This window comes from Chiloscyllium plagiosum, unplaced genomic scaffold (assembly GCF_037043375.1).
Source record: "Chiloscyllium plagiosum isolate Xiang-an unplaced genomic scaffold, Cpla_swu_hap1 HiC_scaffold_1, whole genome shotgun sequence".
Taxonomy (NCBI): domain Eukaryota; kingdom Metazoa; phylum Chordata; class Chondrichthyes; order Orectolobiformes; family Hemiscylliidae; genus Chiloscyllium; species Chiloscyllium plagiosum.
This window is the reverse complement of record NW_028270139.1, coordinates 40,516,693-40,533,277: the sequence shown is the minus strand read 5'-3', so window position 1 is coordinate 40,533,277 and position 16,585 is coordinate 40,516,693. Positions and strand designations below refer to the sequence as shown.

Sequence of the window (16,585 nt, the reverse complement as noted above, 5' to 3'; positions counted from 1 at the left end):
TTAATGCTACTCCCCTCTACAATTGTTGAAACATGTTTGAAAGTGGTAAGAAAGATGTGATAACTAATTTGTTTAAAAAATAATCTTCAACTAGAAGTAATTCTGCAAAACAACTGAGTTTTCTTTCCATTCATTCAACAGGAAGGATCTGGTGATAAAGGATAACTGCCCGCGTATTTGCATTTACACTGAATTAACAGACGTGACTTTAAAACTATTGCAGATGTGCAAAAAGTACACGTGCCATTTATCAGTCACACTTGTGACTTCAGGAAAATGTGTAAAAAGTGCCAAAGTAAGAGAATAGCTGGAAGTACACAGATGGTCTTCACACAGAAAACGAAGCATCAATTCACTGACAAGACCAAAAGTCGGAGATGTGACTAAACTGCTGTCAGCAACTGTTTATATTTTCTTCTCTGGTACCAAGCAGAGAAGAATCACCAAACAAATTGTCCTCTCAAGGAAAGTGCTTGTGCCTCCAGTAGCATTTGTATTACTTTGTTTACTTCCACAGGGTCAACCACTCTCTCACTAAGAAAGACAAATTTCCACAAATGTGGTCAAAATTATTTGCAATTATTGTTTTGTATCGTCACGATCAAACTTGCAATGACAAAGATTTATAAAGTGTAAACAAAGAACATCCTATGGTGTTAGGAATTTGCTATGAAAGATTTAAAAGGGAAAAACAACTAACAACAGTGACTAAGCTAAAGCCCCACGTTGAGATGTGAGAGAAACACATGGTGGCATGTAGAAACTCACATCCGGATGTAGGTTTCAGGCCACAGCCAAGATCAAGAAGGTGACCAGACTTTGAATCTAGAAAGTTAAAAATCACACAACACCAGGTTATAGTCCAACAGGTTTATTTGGAAGCGCTAGCTTTCAGAGTGCTGCTTCTTCATCAGGTGATTGCCCGAAAGCTAGTGCTTCCAAATAAACCTGTTGGACTATAACCCGGTGTTGTGCAATTTTTAACTTGGTACACCCCAGTCCAACATCGGTGCCTCCAAATTTTGAATCCAGGTGGACACTTCAGGTTACAGTACAACGATGGATAGGGACAAGTGGAGACTTCTTTTTTTTTCTAATAAGCATTCTCATTCCTCTCCCGGTCATTTTTGTTCACCAATAGCATAGCTCGTGCTGTTACCCTCCCTTTTCTATAGTACTTCTTCCTTCTGATCCAATTACTTGACCTCTACCCCTCTGTTTCTCTATATCAGTCTATCCTTGTGTTTCTGACACTACAAACATGGAAATGAACAAAGAGGATAGCAGGATGATTAGGAACAAGCACGTTCTTCTGTTAATACTCATTTCTTTGGACCAATATTTGTTAAACAATTGAAGCTAAAGCCAAGGATAACAGCACAAAGTTTTGGACTGGGGACATGTAGTGCTGCATGAATCATTAGGCTACTTATGCAATGGCTCAAGGGATTTACTGTATATAATAGATGCAAAACTAAAGCAGCAGCTATTTACTACAATTTTATTTTGATAATGTGTAATTTACCAGTCACAAAATTAAACAATTTTGAAATATTTTTGCCCAACTAAAAAGCTGCTTTAGAACCAGATTATCTCCTAATGATATGATCTTAACTTAGTTAATTGGTTGAATAAAAATTGCTTTCTAGCAGTGGACAGAGTTTCCAGGATATAATGGGACAGAAATGTGTACTTTGATTGGTTGAAGGCACTCCACATCACTGATAATATTCTCTTAAAATAAATCCTGCCAATGAATCAACTATTTCCTGTGTACATCACATATGAAAAATCTAACATCTGTGCATGCTTCCTCTCAACTCTTTGGGTAATTTCCCATGCCAATATTGTGTACTGCTAATTCTCTGTGTTGTAATTATATCCTTTCATCAGTAGAAGCGTTTCAGTACCATCATTGGAAGGCAAATGTAATCGCAGATGACATATCTATAGGAGTAGTTCCATCACAAATTGTTACTTTCCATTATCAATTGGAGTGACATGCAATCTGTCATAATAAATGCTCTGCACCAAAAAATGCCAAGTCACATGAGCAGAACATCTCTAATTGTGCATAAGTTTATGGAATAGCTGCTCTTTGTACTCCAACCAACCAGTATTTTTGTGCCAATTTATTCCAGCAGCACATCGACCACTCCACATTCACTCAACTGTGCATGATTTTGATAAGATGTTGCCACCATATCCCCCAAACTATCCTCCACAATTAATGTGAGTGCCAAGCATCCAAATCTGGGTTACTGGTTGATGCTACCATGAAGGTCCACTTTTTCAATCTCTCCCTTCACCTGAGGGGAAATGACCCTCAGGTTAAACCATTACCAGTCGTCTCTCTCTCTAATGAGATAGCAGCCTTATGATCATTAGGATTATGACATATTTTCTTTTTACTTTATTGTCATCCAAGCACACAGCCAATACTTTCAGGAGAGAAAATTAAATTGTTCTAAGTTTTCTCTATAATACTGGAAGTAGCCGCAAGTCAATAAGTTGAAAAATAGAAACTTGGAATCTATTCATTTCTGTGAATCACACAGTAACAGTTAAAGCAATTTATATTTAGTTTCTGAAGTGAAAACCTCCATTTCTCAGTAACTCCATGATTATGAATGGCAAAATATTTGACTCATGATTACAATATGTGCTTTGTTCAAATTACTGGGAAATGATCTGTAATTCAGTTATCTATTCTGTTCCATGGATGTTGCTGTCAGCTATTATTATGTTCTTCCTTTACCAAAATCTGCCTTTGACAGAACAGTGTAACTAGTTTTTAACCGTTACATGTTAACTGTTTTTGTAACAAAAAGTTAACCATCACCATTAAAAACAAATTTAAATGCGTTTATATGGGATCCTCAAATTGACAATGATGCTACCGATGTAAGAAGTGAGTATATTTATAATTTACTCAACTGCACACAAGATACTTTAGAATGTCCTAAAACATGACAAAATACAAGAACATTAACTCTGTATTTCCTGTACAAAATGTTTATTCTAGAGGAATATCCTACAATAGCATTGTTCAAAAGCAGAACTCCTTACAAAATTTCTATCATATTTAATAGCCCTACAAAAACAGAAGTACTACTAATATTGTCATGACAAAGTATTTTCTAAAATTATTAGACACAAATGTAATATACAGAACAAATTGTCAGAGCCATTCACACAGCATAGACTTTTATACCTTCTCATTTCCATCTGCTACAAACATTCCAATCTTGTATCATTACTCTCTTAAACTCACCATGCCATTACTAGTCATAGGCACAACTGCTAAATCGCCCTGAAAAGTAATCATTCTTGAAAGCACAACACTTGGATCACTGTCTGGCCAGAACTAGACCATTCTTCACGGCATAACTATCTCCATTCCCTGTTATAGTTCTGACTCCTTTTAAATTTGTTGTTTTGAAAAACCCCAATCTTAATTTTTCTACTCTTTTTAAAGTATTGCTGAGAATATTCACATCTTGTCAAAGCTATGAGAAGTGAGTGCTGATTGATTGAGGCATTGGCATGGAGAACGGTCCACTTTGATGATGACTGACAGTTAACTGTCAACCTTCATTAAAATTTAAACTAAGCAGACTGACTGTGATTAGTCAATGTCTTAACCAGAGAAATAAACCAGAAAATGGGTGTCATCGGTTTTGTTGAGAAGAAACAGAGACAACATACACAATTACAGCATTTAAAAAGGCATCTGGATAGGGACATGAATAGGAAGGGCTTGGAGGGATATAGGCCATGTGCTGGCATATGGGACTAGATTAGGTTAGGATATCTGGTCGGCATGGACGAGTTGAACTGAAGGATCTGTTTCCATGCTGTACACCTCTATGACCATGACTCTATGTCCTTCCTGTCTGCAAAGGACAGCACTCGATTTTAATATTTATAGCTTTTACTATGCACAAATGCATCTCATTCAGTGCAAAAGCAGCCACTGCAATACCTCAAGTGGCTCTTCCAAAGTATACTACAACCTTTAGGAATTCCAGGACTTCATCCTTGTCTGGGTCTCACTATCATTTATACACTGTTTCCTTAGGGGAGCACTGCTGGTACATTCTGGTGTTTGCCACCTCTATCAGTACACAGCATTGGGTAGGAGCTGTTTTAGGTAATTCATTGCCACAATCCACCTTTGTCTTGGGCCTAACTGGTGATTAATTGTGCAGGATACACAATAAAGTATGCATCGAACATAACTAGACATATGTGGTTGTGGTGCTAGATAGCTGCAAGACACAGATTTCAGCTCTGGCTTGGATATAAAGCTAGGATTATGCATTGATCTTAGATTTTTTAAAAAGTTTATTGCATAATAGCAGTAAGGACAACTACATCTGGCCAGGCGTAATTACTAGAAACTTAGGAAGCAAGTGCAGAATCATCTGCTCCCTCCAAAAACTACAGTAGAACTCCTTGTCCCCACCCATAGTGTCTGACATCAGTAGAATGAGTGGAGTCGATGTAAAATGAACATTAACCCCTTCAGAACCATTAGTTTATGCAATCATTTTCACATTTTTCCTTCATAATAATACATTTATGCCAATGAGTACTATGGATCAATGTCAATCTCACAGTTTCAAAGACCAATGCCAAATTTGCTGACCATCTGGCAAATATCCCACTCTAGATAAATTAATTTCCTTCAGCTCAAACTTCACATATCCTTTTGGATTTGTGCCTGTACCAATATATTGCTATCCCTTGCCCAAGATCATTCTGATCAATACATAATCTAGTTTTATATCCAACCCAGAGCTGAAATCTGTATCTTGCAACAGATCCAGCACCACAACCACATAACTTCCAGTTAACGTCTGTACACTACTTATTTGGTACTACTGGTAGAACCCTAGTTCACTTAGCTCCTTGAGGTAAACGTTCTGAACAACATTTTTATCTGCCTTCCATCAGCTTAAAAAAAGCAGAGACTCTTAAATGAATCCGCCCAGGTGTCCCAAGTTCTGTTCCCAGCAAATAAACTTTCAAGATTCTTTGGCTTGTTTTCAAATCTGTCCACAGCTACATTCCATTCCAACTTAGCGATTTTAAACTCCACATCAGGTCATCCATTTGTCTTTGCTCAAGCTATTTAATACTGCTTGTTCTGTACTCTATTCGTTTCAGCAACTACAGTATACTGTCATCCCCACCTACAATTATTTTTCCTTGCTATAGTTCTTTCTTTTTACTGCTATTCTAAGCTATCTTTTTCACACTGCAGGCTTTTTTTTAAATTAACCTGAAGGCTGTAATTCAATTAAGTTTTTCTGGGTATGTTCACTCATAATCGGGCTTGTATTTGACTGATCCCACGATCAGAAACTCTGGTTTTATGGTTTCAACCATTAGTAATTAATAGCAAACGTCACATATTATCCAACTTTTAACGGGATGTCAAAAAAGCCCCACCCCTTGGCCTCTACCTCCTCAAACCAAACATGTTAACAATCGTGATCTGCCACATGGCAAACGGGAAGAAAATTTAAGCAGTTCAGGGGAAGATACAAAGAACCCTCTCCGTATGCAACTTTACATTTGGGTGGAATAAAATGACTGGGATGAATAAATTTGTAAGATTATACAACGAAAATTTGGGCACGGGATCTTTACACCAGCCTTTAGTCTGAATCACTAATCCTTTCAGACAAACTGCACTTTTACAATTATGAAAAGTGGGGGCAAAAGAAGAAAATATCGTGTTCGGTTGATGAGCCAGTGCGGGAGTACAGCTCTTGAACACAGGCCCCTATTTGCCCACAACCTTCGGTCTGTGTGTGTTTGGAGGGGAAGCTCATTGAGCACTGAGCTGACTGAAGGCAGCAAGAGGGAGGCATCCTATTCCAACCCATCCGGTCTAACGGTGGCCTGTACAAATTAAAAACACATTCCCCTCTTCTCCATTCAGCCCTCACGGCTCTTTCACCCTTCAAACACAGCATCATCAAATAATCCAGCATCCAGAACGACGCCATTTACACTTATTAATGGAAAAGGTGGAGTGAGCATGCCTTAATTATACTCGCCTACCTCATCAATAAATGCAAATACTCTGCTGCCTGAAACAACGAATTAAACTGCCATACATATTCTTAACCCCTCACAACGGTACAGTTTGGCGGTATTTAATTGACAGAAATAGAACAAACCCTTCCGCAGCTCCGGGTTAAAAAGCCAAGCAAGATTAGACTTTAAAGACAAGGGTGCACTCACGGGCTTCCTCCCGACGGCAGCAGCCATCGTGGTTCGCTATTACTAAGGCTCTGTGCAAAGCCTCTGTTCCTCTGAGTTGCTTCCCTTTCCACACGAGTTGCAGCCTCTCCAATCGCTCAATATGGCATCCTGCACAGAAAGAGAGAGAAACTGCTCTCATACACACATTCAGGCAAAGTCCGGGGGAGGGGGTGTGCAGCACAATCCACAAACCCAACCTGCAACATCGTATCCGGTTCGTACAACAAGATATCCCTGGCCAACAACTGAACACATGGTGATTTGATAAACCCCACAGAACACAGAGGTATGAAACGCGTAGGATCCCGCTATTATAACATGAAAAGAATTCGCACCCCTCCTGATTACAGTGACTTACTGTGGCCCGGGAGAAGGAGGCGATAAACAAATACATTACTTTGCAAGGGTATTCTTGGAAGTTGGTTGCAAGTAGATACTTCTTCAGGTTAAACAAAACAAAAACGTTTCTAGCGGCAGGACATTCCTCAGAATTGTACCACTTAGATTTACTCCATAATTTGGAAGTACACACTCATTTGCAATGACGAGTAGATGTCTGAACTTCATGTAAAATGACCGCAATGTGTTCTTAACCACTTGTAATTATTTAGTCCAGCACATTCGGTGACAAGAAAGCAAAACTGAACTAAACTGAAGGTGCTGGACATGCGAAACAAACACTCAAAAACCTCGAAACATTCAACAGGTTTTAAATAAATTAACGTTTCGGATGTAGACCTGACAGACTGGGGAACATAATGTACATCCTCAGGAATTATGCATGCCGGAGTTTACCTTTGCATTAGTGAATGTATACCTTGAGCTGACTGAGGCACATCAAGCTCCATCAGTGCAGTTAGTTATCTATACTTTCCACTCAACACTTGAAGCGAATAATCGCAGGCATCATGGCATTTTGTTTGCATCATCAGTGATGAAGATCGAATTTAAATGGAAAAGACACATACTTTTTGTTCAGACACAGCACTCGGATTAATGATGCCATCTTCATGGACATTTAGACTGTGATTTACTCTGGCAGGTATCTGACTGATGCAATATTATTCCATTCATTGATCTATCGAAAATAACAGCTGTTGGCATCAGGGTACAATCTAAACACATCAATGTAAAGACTAACTAAAATTTTCCTCAAAAAAACTACAAGAGGAGTTTGTGCTGTAAAGAAATGTTTGGAAATGGTTGATCGATGAATAAAATTCAATTTTAAAAGAAAATGCCTTGGATTGGAAGAAGGTAAATTGACCAGGATTTCCAGTCTTCAATGTTGCTCTGTAACCTTGAGGATCTGGCACTCAAATGAGATCATGATCAGACTTAACTGTATGCCCCCTGCTGCCAAATATCTCATCAAGGCTCATAAATGAACAACCACATCTTAGATAAAGTACTCATTCCATGGCTAACAGTTTCCACAACTAACTTTATACTTGCTAGGTCGACATACCATGCTTTATTTCTTGTTATAGAGTCATACAGCACGGAAACAGACCCTTGGGCCTAACCTAACCTGTTCCTGAAGAAGGGCTCACGCCCGAAACGTCGATTCTCCTGCTCCTTGGATGCTGCCTGACCTGCTACGCCTTTCCAGCAACACATTTTCAGCCCTAACCTGTCTGTGCCAACCAAGTTTCCAAAACTGAACTAGTCCCATTTGTCTGTGTTTGGCCCATATCCCTCTAACGTTTGCTATCCATGTACCTGTCCAGATGTCTTTTAAATGTAATTGTACTCACCTCTACCACTTCCTCTGGCAGCTCATTCCACTTCCTCTGTGTGAAAAAGTTGCCCCTCAGGTTCTTTTAAATCTTTCCCCTCTCACCCTATACCTATATCCTCTAGTTTGGACTGCCTACCCTGGTTAAAAGACGTTGGTTATTCACCTGATCTATGTCCCTCATGATTTTATAAACCTTTATAAGGTTATCCCTCAACCTCTTACGCTTCAGGGAAAAAAGGTCTCAGCTTATTCAGTCTCAACATCAAGCGCTCTAGTCTCAATAACATCATTGCAGATCTTTTTTCACCCTTTCCAGTTTAATAATATCCTTCCTATTGCAGGTTAAAAATCACACAACACCAGGTTATAGTCCAACAGATTTATTTGGAAGCACTAGCTTTCAGAGCACTGCTCCTTCATCAGGTGGTTGTGGAGTATAAGATTGTAAGACGCAGAATTTATAGCATAAGTTTACAGTGTGATGTAACTGAAATTATATATTGAAAAAGACCTGGATTGTTTGTTAAGTCTCTCATCTTTTAGAATGACCATGTTGGTTTCAGTTCTTTCACATGTAAATCCCAGAATTTTTTTACGGTTTCGTTCTCGTGAACTTTAACAATAGGTGCCATGTCGGCCCAGATAATAAATTGAAGGTGTGAGGTGCCCTATGTGAGGCTGTCTGTGCTCCAATGTTCAGACTGATTCTATTTCTAAAAAAGGGATTTACAGATTCTTACATGGATTCATGCATTTGCAAAGTTAAGAACTGAATAGGGATAGTCAGCATGGCTTTGTGTGTGGGAAATCATGTTTCACAAACTTGATTGCGTTTTTTGAAAAGGTGACCAAGAAGGTAGATTAAGGCAGAGCTGTAGACATTGTTGATGTGGACTTTAGCAAGGCCTTCAACAAGGTTCTGCTTGGGAGACTGATTAGTAAGGTTAGATCATGTGGGATTCAGGAAGATACAAAATTGGCTTGATGGTAGGAGACAGATTGTGGTGGCAAAGGGTTGTTTTTCAGACTGGAGGCCTGTGACCGGCAGTATGCTGTAAGGATCAGTACTGGGTCTACTGTTGTTCATCATTTATATAATCAATTTGGATGAGAATATAGGAGGCATGGTGAATAAGTTTGCAAATGACACCAAAACTGGTGGTATAGTAGACAGTGAAGAAAGCCATCTAAGAGTTAAAGGATCGTGATCAACAGAGGCAGTGAGCTGAAGAATGGCAGATGAAATTTAATACGAGTAAATGTGAGGTGGTGCATTTTGTTAAACCAGGGCAGGACAGTTAATGGTAGCGCCTTGGGTAGTGTTATCGAATGGAGAGACGTGGGATGCAGGTACATAGTTCCTTGATAGTGGCATCACAGGTTGACAGCGTGGTGAAGAAGGTATTTGGCATGCTTGCCTTCCTTGATCAAAACATTGAGTACAGGAGTTGGGATGTCATGTTACAGGGAGGCTGGTATAATTACATTTGAAAAGCATCTGGATGGGTATATGAATAGGAAGAGTTTAGAGGGATATGGTCTCAAGTGCTGGCAAATGAGACTAGATTAATTTAGGATATCTGGTCAGCATGGATGAGTTGAAGGGTTTGTTTCCATCCTGTATATCTCTGTGACTCTATGAATCTATAGCTGTACAAGACATTGGTAAGGCGACATTTAGAGTACTGCGTACAATTCTGGCTGCCCTCCAATAGGAATGATTTGGAGGTGCCAGTGTTGGACTGGGGTGTACAAAGTCAAAAAACACACAACACCAGGTTATATTCCAACTGATTTATTTGGAAGCACTAGCTTTCGGAGCACTGCTCCTTCATCACGTGGTTGTGGAGTATAAGATTGTAAGACACAGAATTTATAGCAAAAGTTTACAGTGCGATGTCACTGAAATTATATATTGAAAAAGACCTGGATTGTTTGTGAAGTCTCTCATCTTTTAGAATGACCATGTTGGTTTCAGTTCTTTCATATGTAAATCCCAGAACATTTTTAAAGTTACGTTCTCAAGTGAACTTTAACAATAGGTGTCATATTGGCCCAGATAATGAATTGAAGGTGTGAGGTGCCCTGTGTGAGGCTGTCTGTGCCCCAGTGTTCAGACTGATACTATTTCTAAAAAAGGGATTTACAGATTCTTACATGGATTCGTGCAGTTTTTGAGCAAAATAAAATGTACAAATACACCCCACAAACTTATATGTGTGTGTGTGTGTGTGCATATGGGCATGTGTGTGTATGGTGTAGTGGGGTCTCCTGCAGTGTGACATGAACCCAAGGTCCCGGTCAAGGTCATCCCCATGGGTACCAAACTTGGCTATCAGCCTCTGCTCAGCCACTTTGCGTTGCTGCCTGTCCTGAAGTCCGCCTTGCAGGATAGTCACCCAAAGGTCCTAGGTCGAATGTCCTGGACCGTTGAAGTATTCTCTGACTAGGAGGGAACACCCCTGTCTGTTAATTGTTGTGTTGTTTCCATTCATCCATTGCTGTGGCCTCTGCTCAGTCTTGCCAATGTACTATGCCTCAGGGCATCCTTGCCCACAGCGTATTGGATAGACAATATTGACTGAGTCACAGAGTATCTACCACATACCTGGTGGGAGGCGTCCCCATATGTAATGGTCGTATTTCTGTTGTCATTGACACATCTTGCAGCATCTACCATGACAAGGTTCTATGGTGTTGTCCTGAAAGCCAGGCAGTTTGCTGTGAACAATGATCTGTTTGAGGTTTGGTGGCTGTTTAAAGGTGAGAAGTGGAGGTGTAGGGAAGGTCTTGGTGAGGTGCTCATCATCATTGATAATGCGTTGCAGGCTGTGAAGGACATGGTGTAGTTTTTTGGCTCCTGGGAAGTACTGGACAATGAAGGTACCCTGTCAGTTGCAGCTCATGTCTGTCTCCTGAGGAGGTCATTCCAGCTTCTTGCTGTGGCACGTCAGAACTGGGGATCGATACGTAGAGCATCATACTCCGTTCTTATGAGGGCATCCTTGAGTACTTCCAAGTGCTCGTCATGTTCCTCCTCATCTGAACAGATCCTGTGTATGTGTAGGGCTTGTCCATTGTGAATGGCTGTTTTAATGTATTTCGGGTGGAACCTGTAGAGGTCTAGCATCAGGAGGTTATCCATGGGTTTGCGGGAGTGTGGTTTGCTGAGTGCCCATCCTTGATGGAGATGCATGTGTCCAAGAATGAGACAGATACTAGAGAGTAGTCCATGATGAGTTTGATGGTGGGATGAAACCCATTGATATCACTGTTGTTTCAATGACTCCTCACCATGGGTCCAGAGGAGGAAAATGTCGTCAATATATCTGGTGTATAGTGTTGGTTGGAGGTCCTGCGTAGAGAAGAAGCCTTGTTTGAACCACAGTGGAAAACATTATCACCACAAGGAAGTCGGTCATCAACTTATCGGACCACACCCTTCAACTGGAAGAGATTGAAGTTATTAGCAGGGTCTCAATTTCTGCCCCACCGCGCAAATGGATCCCATGGGTCTTGCAGCAGACACGGAGGAATTCATCGGACAAATGAGACTCCAGGAATTCTTTAAAGATGACAGCAAAGATCCCAATGAGCCCACAGAGGAACTGGAATGGTCATCAGGGATCCGTAGAGAAGCGACCAATGAAGGAGTTAACTTGGACCCCACCGGAGGGCTGCTGCCTTGGGCTTGACATGTATGCTCAAACTGTCGGGAAATATATTAATTGCTAGATTCATCAGCTGCACCCACAAGGTAGAGAAAAGCATCACCCAAACATAATGCAACACCATCCATGCTCTCTAAACCAATCACAACAATGTCATCAAACCAGGAGATAAAGGAGGAGCCATAGTCATTCAGAATAGAACAGATTACTGCAAGGAAGTGTACTGACAACTGAACAACCAGGAACACTACAGGCAACTATCGGCCAATCCGACCAAAGAGCACACCTGTGAACTAACCACATTGATCAGGACATTGGATCCAGTCCTTCAAAGTTCCCCACGCACCCTCATCCCAAGTATGTCTCGCGTGGATGACCTCTACTGCCTTCCGAAGATACACAAAGCCAACACACCAGGATGTCGCATTGTATCAGGCAATGGGACCCTGTGTAAGAACCTCTCTGGCTATTTCAAAGGCATCGTGAAACCCATTGTACAGGGAACCCCCCCAGTTTCTGTCACTACATGACAGATTTCTTACAGAAACTTAGCACCCACAGACCAGTCATAGAGATGTACAGCATAGAAACAGGCCATTTGTACCAACTTGCCTATACTGACCAAATACCCATCCAAATGCCTTTTAAATGTTGCAACTGTACTAGCCTCCACCATTTCCTCCGGCAGCTCATTCTATGTATGTACCACCCTCTGTGTGAAATATTTGCCCCTTAGGTCACTTTTATATCTTTCCCCTCTCACCCTAAACCTATGCCCTCTAGTTAGGGACTCCCCGACCCCAGGGAAAAAGACTTTGTCTATTTATCCTATCCATTCCCCTCATGATTTTATAAACCTCTATAAGGTCACCCCTCAGCCTCTGACGCTCCAGGAAAAACAGCCCTAGCCTATTCAACCTATCCCTACAGCTCAAATCCTCCAACCCTGGCAACATCCTTGTAAACCTTTTCTGAACCCTTTCAAGTTTCACAACATCTTTCCGATAGGAAGGAGACCAGAATTGCACACAATATTCCAACAGTGACCTAACCAATGACCTGTACAGCCGCAATATGACCTCGCAACTCCTGTACTCAATATTCTGATCAATAAAGGAAAGCAAACTAAACACCTTCTTCATTATCCTATCTACCTGCGACTCCACTTTCAAGGAGCTATGAACCTGCACTCCAGGTCTCTTTGTTCAGCAACACTCCCTAGGACCTTACCATTAAGTGTATAAGTCCTGCTAAGATTTGCTTTCCCAAAATGCAGCACCTCACATTTATCTAAATTAAACTCCATCTGCCACTTCTCAGACCATTCACCCATCTGATCAAGATCCTGTTGCAATCTGAGGTAACCTTCTTCACTGTCCACTACACCTCCAATTTTGGTGTCATCTGCAAACTTAATCACTATACCTCTTATGCTCACCTCCAAATCAGCTCTTACATTTGCAAATGCATAACATCCTGTCTCTTAGAAACCCCATCCACCTGGACACCCCATGCTGGCCTCTTACCCGACCTCAATCTCTTCATAGCCAACTGCCGCCGCGACATTAACCGCTTCAACTTCTCCACCCCTCTCACCCACTCCAACCTCTCAGCCTTGGAACGTGCAGCCCTCCACTCCCTCCGTTCAAACCCCAACCTCACTATCAAACCAGCAGACAAGGGAGGCGTGGTATTAGTTTGGTGCACCGACCTTTACACCGCTGAGGCTAAACGCCAGCTCGCGGACACCTCCTCCTACTGCCCCCTTGACCATGACCCCACCTCCCACCACCAAACCATCATCTCCCAGACCATCCAGAACCTCATCACCTCAGGGGATCTCCCATCCACCGCCTCCAACCTCATAATCCCACAACCCTGCACCGCCCGTTTCTACCTCCTGCCCAAAATCCACAAACCTGACTGTCCCGGCCGACCCATTGTCTCAGCCTGCTCCTGCCCCACCGCACTCATCTCTGCATACCTCGACACGGTTCTGTCCCCCTTAGTCCAAGAACCCCCCACCTACATTCGGGACACCACCCACGCCCTCCACCTCCTCCATGATTTTCACTTCCCCGGTCCCCAACGCCTTATCTTCACCATGGACATCCAGTCCCTGTACACCTCCATCCCCCATCACGAAGGACTCAAAGCTCTCCGCTTCTTCCTTTCCCGCCGTACCAACCAGTACCCTTCCACTGACACCCTCCTTCGACTGACTGAACTGGTCCTCACCCTGAACAACTTCTCTTTCCAATCCTCCCACTTACTCCAAACCAAAGGAGTAGCCATGGGCATCCGTATGGGCCCCAGCTATGCCTGCCTCTTCGTAGGATATGTGGAACAGTCCATCTTCTGCAGCTACACTGGCACCAACCCCCACCTTTTCCTCCGCTACATCGATGACTGTATCGGCGCTGCCTCGTGCTCCCACGAGGAGGTTGAACAGTTCATCCACTTTACCAACACCTTCCACCCAGACCTCAAATTCACCTGGACCGTCTCAGACTCCTCCCTCGCCTTCCTAGACCTTTCCATTTCTATCTCGGGTGACCGAATCGACACGGACATTTACTATAAACCGACCGACTCCCACAGCTACCTAGACTACACCTCCTCCCACCCTGCCCCCTGTAAAAACGCCATCCCATATTCCCAATTCCTTCGTCTCCGCCGCATCTGCTCCCAGGAGGACCAGTTCCAAAACCGTACAACCCAGATGGCCTCCTTCTTCAAGGACCGCAATTTCCCGCCAGACGTAGTCGACGATGCCCTCCACCACATCTCTTCCACTTCCCCGCTCCTCCGCCCTTGAGCCCCGCCCCTCCAACCACCACCAGGACAGAACCTCACTGGTCCTCACCTACCACCCCACCAACCTCCATGTACAACGTATCATCCGCCGTCATTTCCGCCACCTCCAACGGACCCCACCACCAGGGATATATTTCCCTCCCCTCCCCTATCACCATTCCGAAAAGACCACTCCCTCCATGACTCCCTCGTCAGGTCCACACCCCCCACCAACCCAACCTCCACTCCCGGCACCTTCCCCTGCAACCGCAAGAAATGCAAAACCTGCGACCACACCTCCCCCCTTACTTCCCTCCAAGGCCCCAAGGGACACTTCCATATCCGCCACAAATTCACCTGCACCTCCACACACATCATCCATTGCATCCGCTGCACCAGATGTGGCCTCCTCTATATTGGGGAGACAGGCCGCCTACTTGCGGAACGTTTCAGAGAACACCTCTGGGACACCCGGACCAACCAACCCAACCACCCCGTAGCCCAACACTTTAACTCCCCCTCCCACTCCACCAAGGACATTCAGGTCCTTGGACTCCTCCATCGCCAGACCATGGCAAAACGACGGTTGGAGGAAGAGTGCCTCATCTTCTGCCTGGGAACCCTCCAACCACAAGGGATGAACTCAGATTTCTCCAGTTTCCTCATTTCCCCTCCCCCGACGTTGTCTCAGTCAAATCCCTCGAACTCAGCACCGCCTTCCTAACCTGCAATCTTCTTCCTGACCTCTCCGCCCCCACCCCACTCTGGCCTATCACCCTCACCTTGACCTCCCTCCACCTATCGCAATTCCAACGTCCCTCCCCCAAGTCCCTCCTCCCTACCTTTTATCTTAGCCTGCTGGACACACTTTCCTCATTCCTGAAGAAGGGCTTATGCCCGAAACATCGATTCTCCTGTTCTTTGGATGCTGCCTGACCTGCTGCGCTTTTCCAGCAACACATTTTCAGCTCTGATCTCCAGCATCTGCAGCCCTCACTTTCTCCTCTTAGAAACCCCTTCCCAAAAACGTACCTACCACTGACATCGGGTTCCCTGGCTGTTTTCTGCAGCCTTTCTTAAATAATGACACATTAGCCATCCTCCTGTCTTCTAGCACCTCAGCCATGGATGTTGATACACGGGGCACCGCAATTTCTTTCCTAGCTTCCCACAATGTCCTTGGTTACCCTTGATAAGGACCCGGGATTCATCTACCTTTATGCATTTTAAGACCTTCAGCACCTTCTCTTCTGTAATGTGGACTCTTTTCAAGACATCACTATTTATTTCCCCCAAGTTCCCTAGCTTCCATGCCTTTCATCAGAATAAAGTTAAAAATCACACAACACCAGGTTATAGTCTAACAGGTTTAATTGGAAACACTAGCTTTCGAAGCGCCGCTCCTTGTGGAATACACAATTGTAAGACACAGAATTTATAACAAAAGTTTACAGTGTGATGTAACTGAAATTATACATTGAAAAATACCTTGATTGTTTGTTCAGTCTCTCATCTTTTAGAGTGACCATGATAGTTTCACTTCTTTCATATGTAAATCTCAAAATGTTTTTTAAAAGTTACATTCTCACGTTAACTGTAACAACTGGTGTCAGCCAGATAAGATGTTTAAGATGTTGAAGGTGTTAGCCCCCTGTGTTCCCTGTCAGTGCCATAATGTTTAGACTGATTCTAATCTAAGAAGTGAGTTAACAGAGTGTTACATGGATTCATGCAGTTTTTGAGCAAAGTACAATGCAAGTACAAATTCCACAAATGAACATGCATGTGGGTTTGGGGTGTGTGTGTATGTGTATGTGGACTGATTCTAATCTAAGAAGTGAGTTAACAGAGTGTTACATGGATTCATGCAGTTCTTGAGCAAAGTACAATGCAAGTATAAATTCCACAAATGAATGTGTGTGTGTATATAAATAAATAATGATTTGGAGATGCCGGTGTTGGACTGGGGTGTACAAAGTTAAAAATCACACAACACCAGGTTATAGTCCAACAGGTTTAATTGGAAGCACACTAGCTTTCGGAGCGACGCTCCTTCATCAGGTGACAATCACCTGATGAAGGAGCGTCGCTCCAAAAG

At 42.9% G+C, this 16,585-nt stretch overlaps 1 protein-coding gene across 19 annotated transcripts in view; it reads right to left on the bottom strand.

Annotated features, from left to right (window-relative positions):
* The window catches only part of LOC122552637 (septin-11), a 141,523-nt gene that overhangs the window by 113,684 nt on the left and 11,254 nt on the right, over window positions 1-16,585 (bottom strand). For 6 of the 19 annotated variants that reach the window (XM_087986200.1, XM_043695448.2, XM_043695459.2 and 3 more), the window contains exon 1: window positions 6,259-6,447. In XM_087986200.1, coding sequence (XP_087842326.1) covers window positions 6,259-6,285 — 27 coding nt within the window. In that variant the 5' untranslated portion in view covers window positions 6,286-6,447. Of the gene's footprint in view, window positions 1-6,258; window positions 6,451-16,585 lie in introns of those variants that run through there. The other 13 variants (XM_043695498.2, XM_043695508.2, XM_087986223.1 and 10 more) reach the window with 6 other exon arrangements.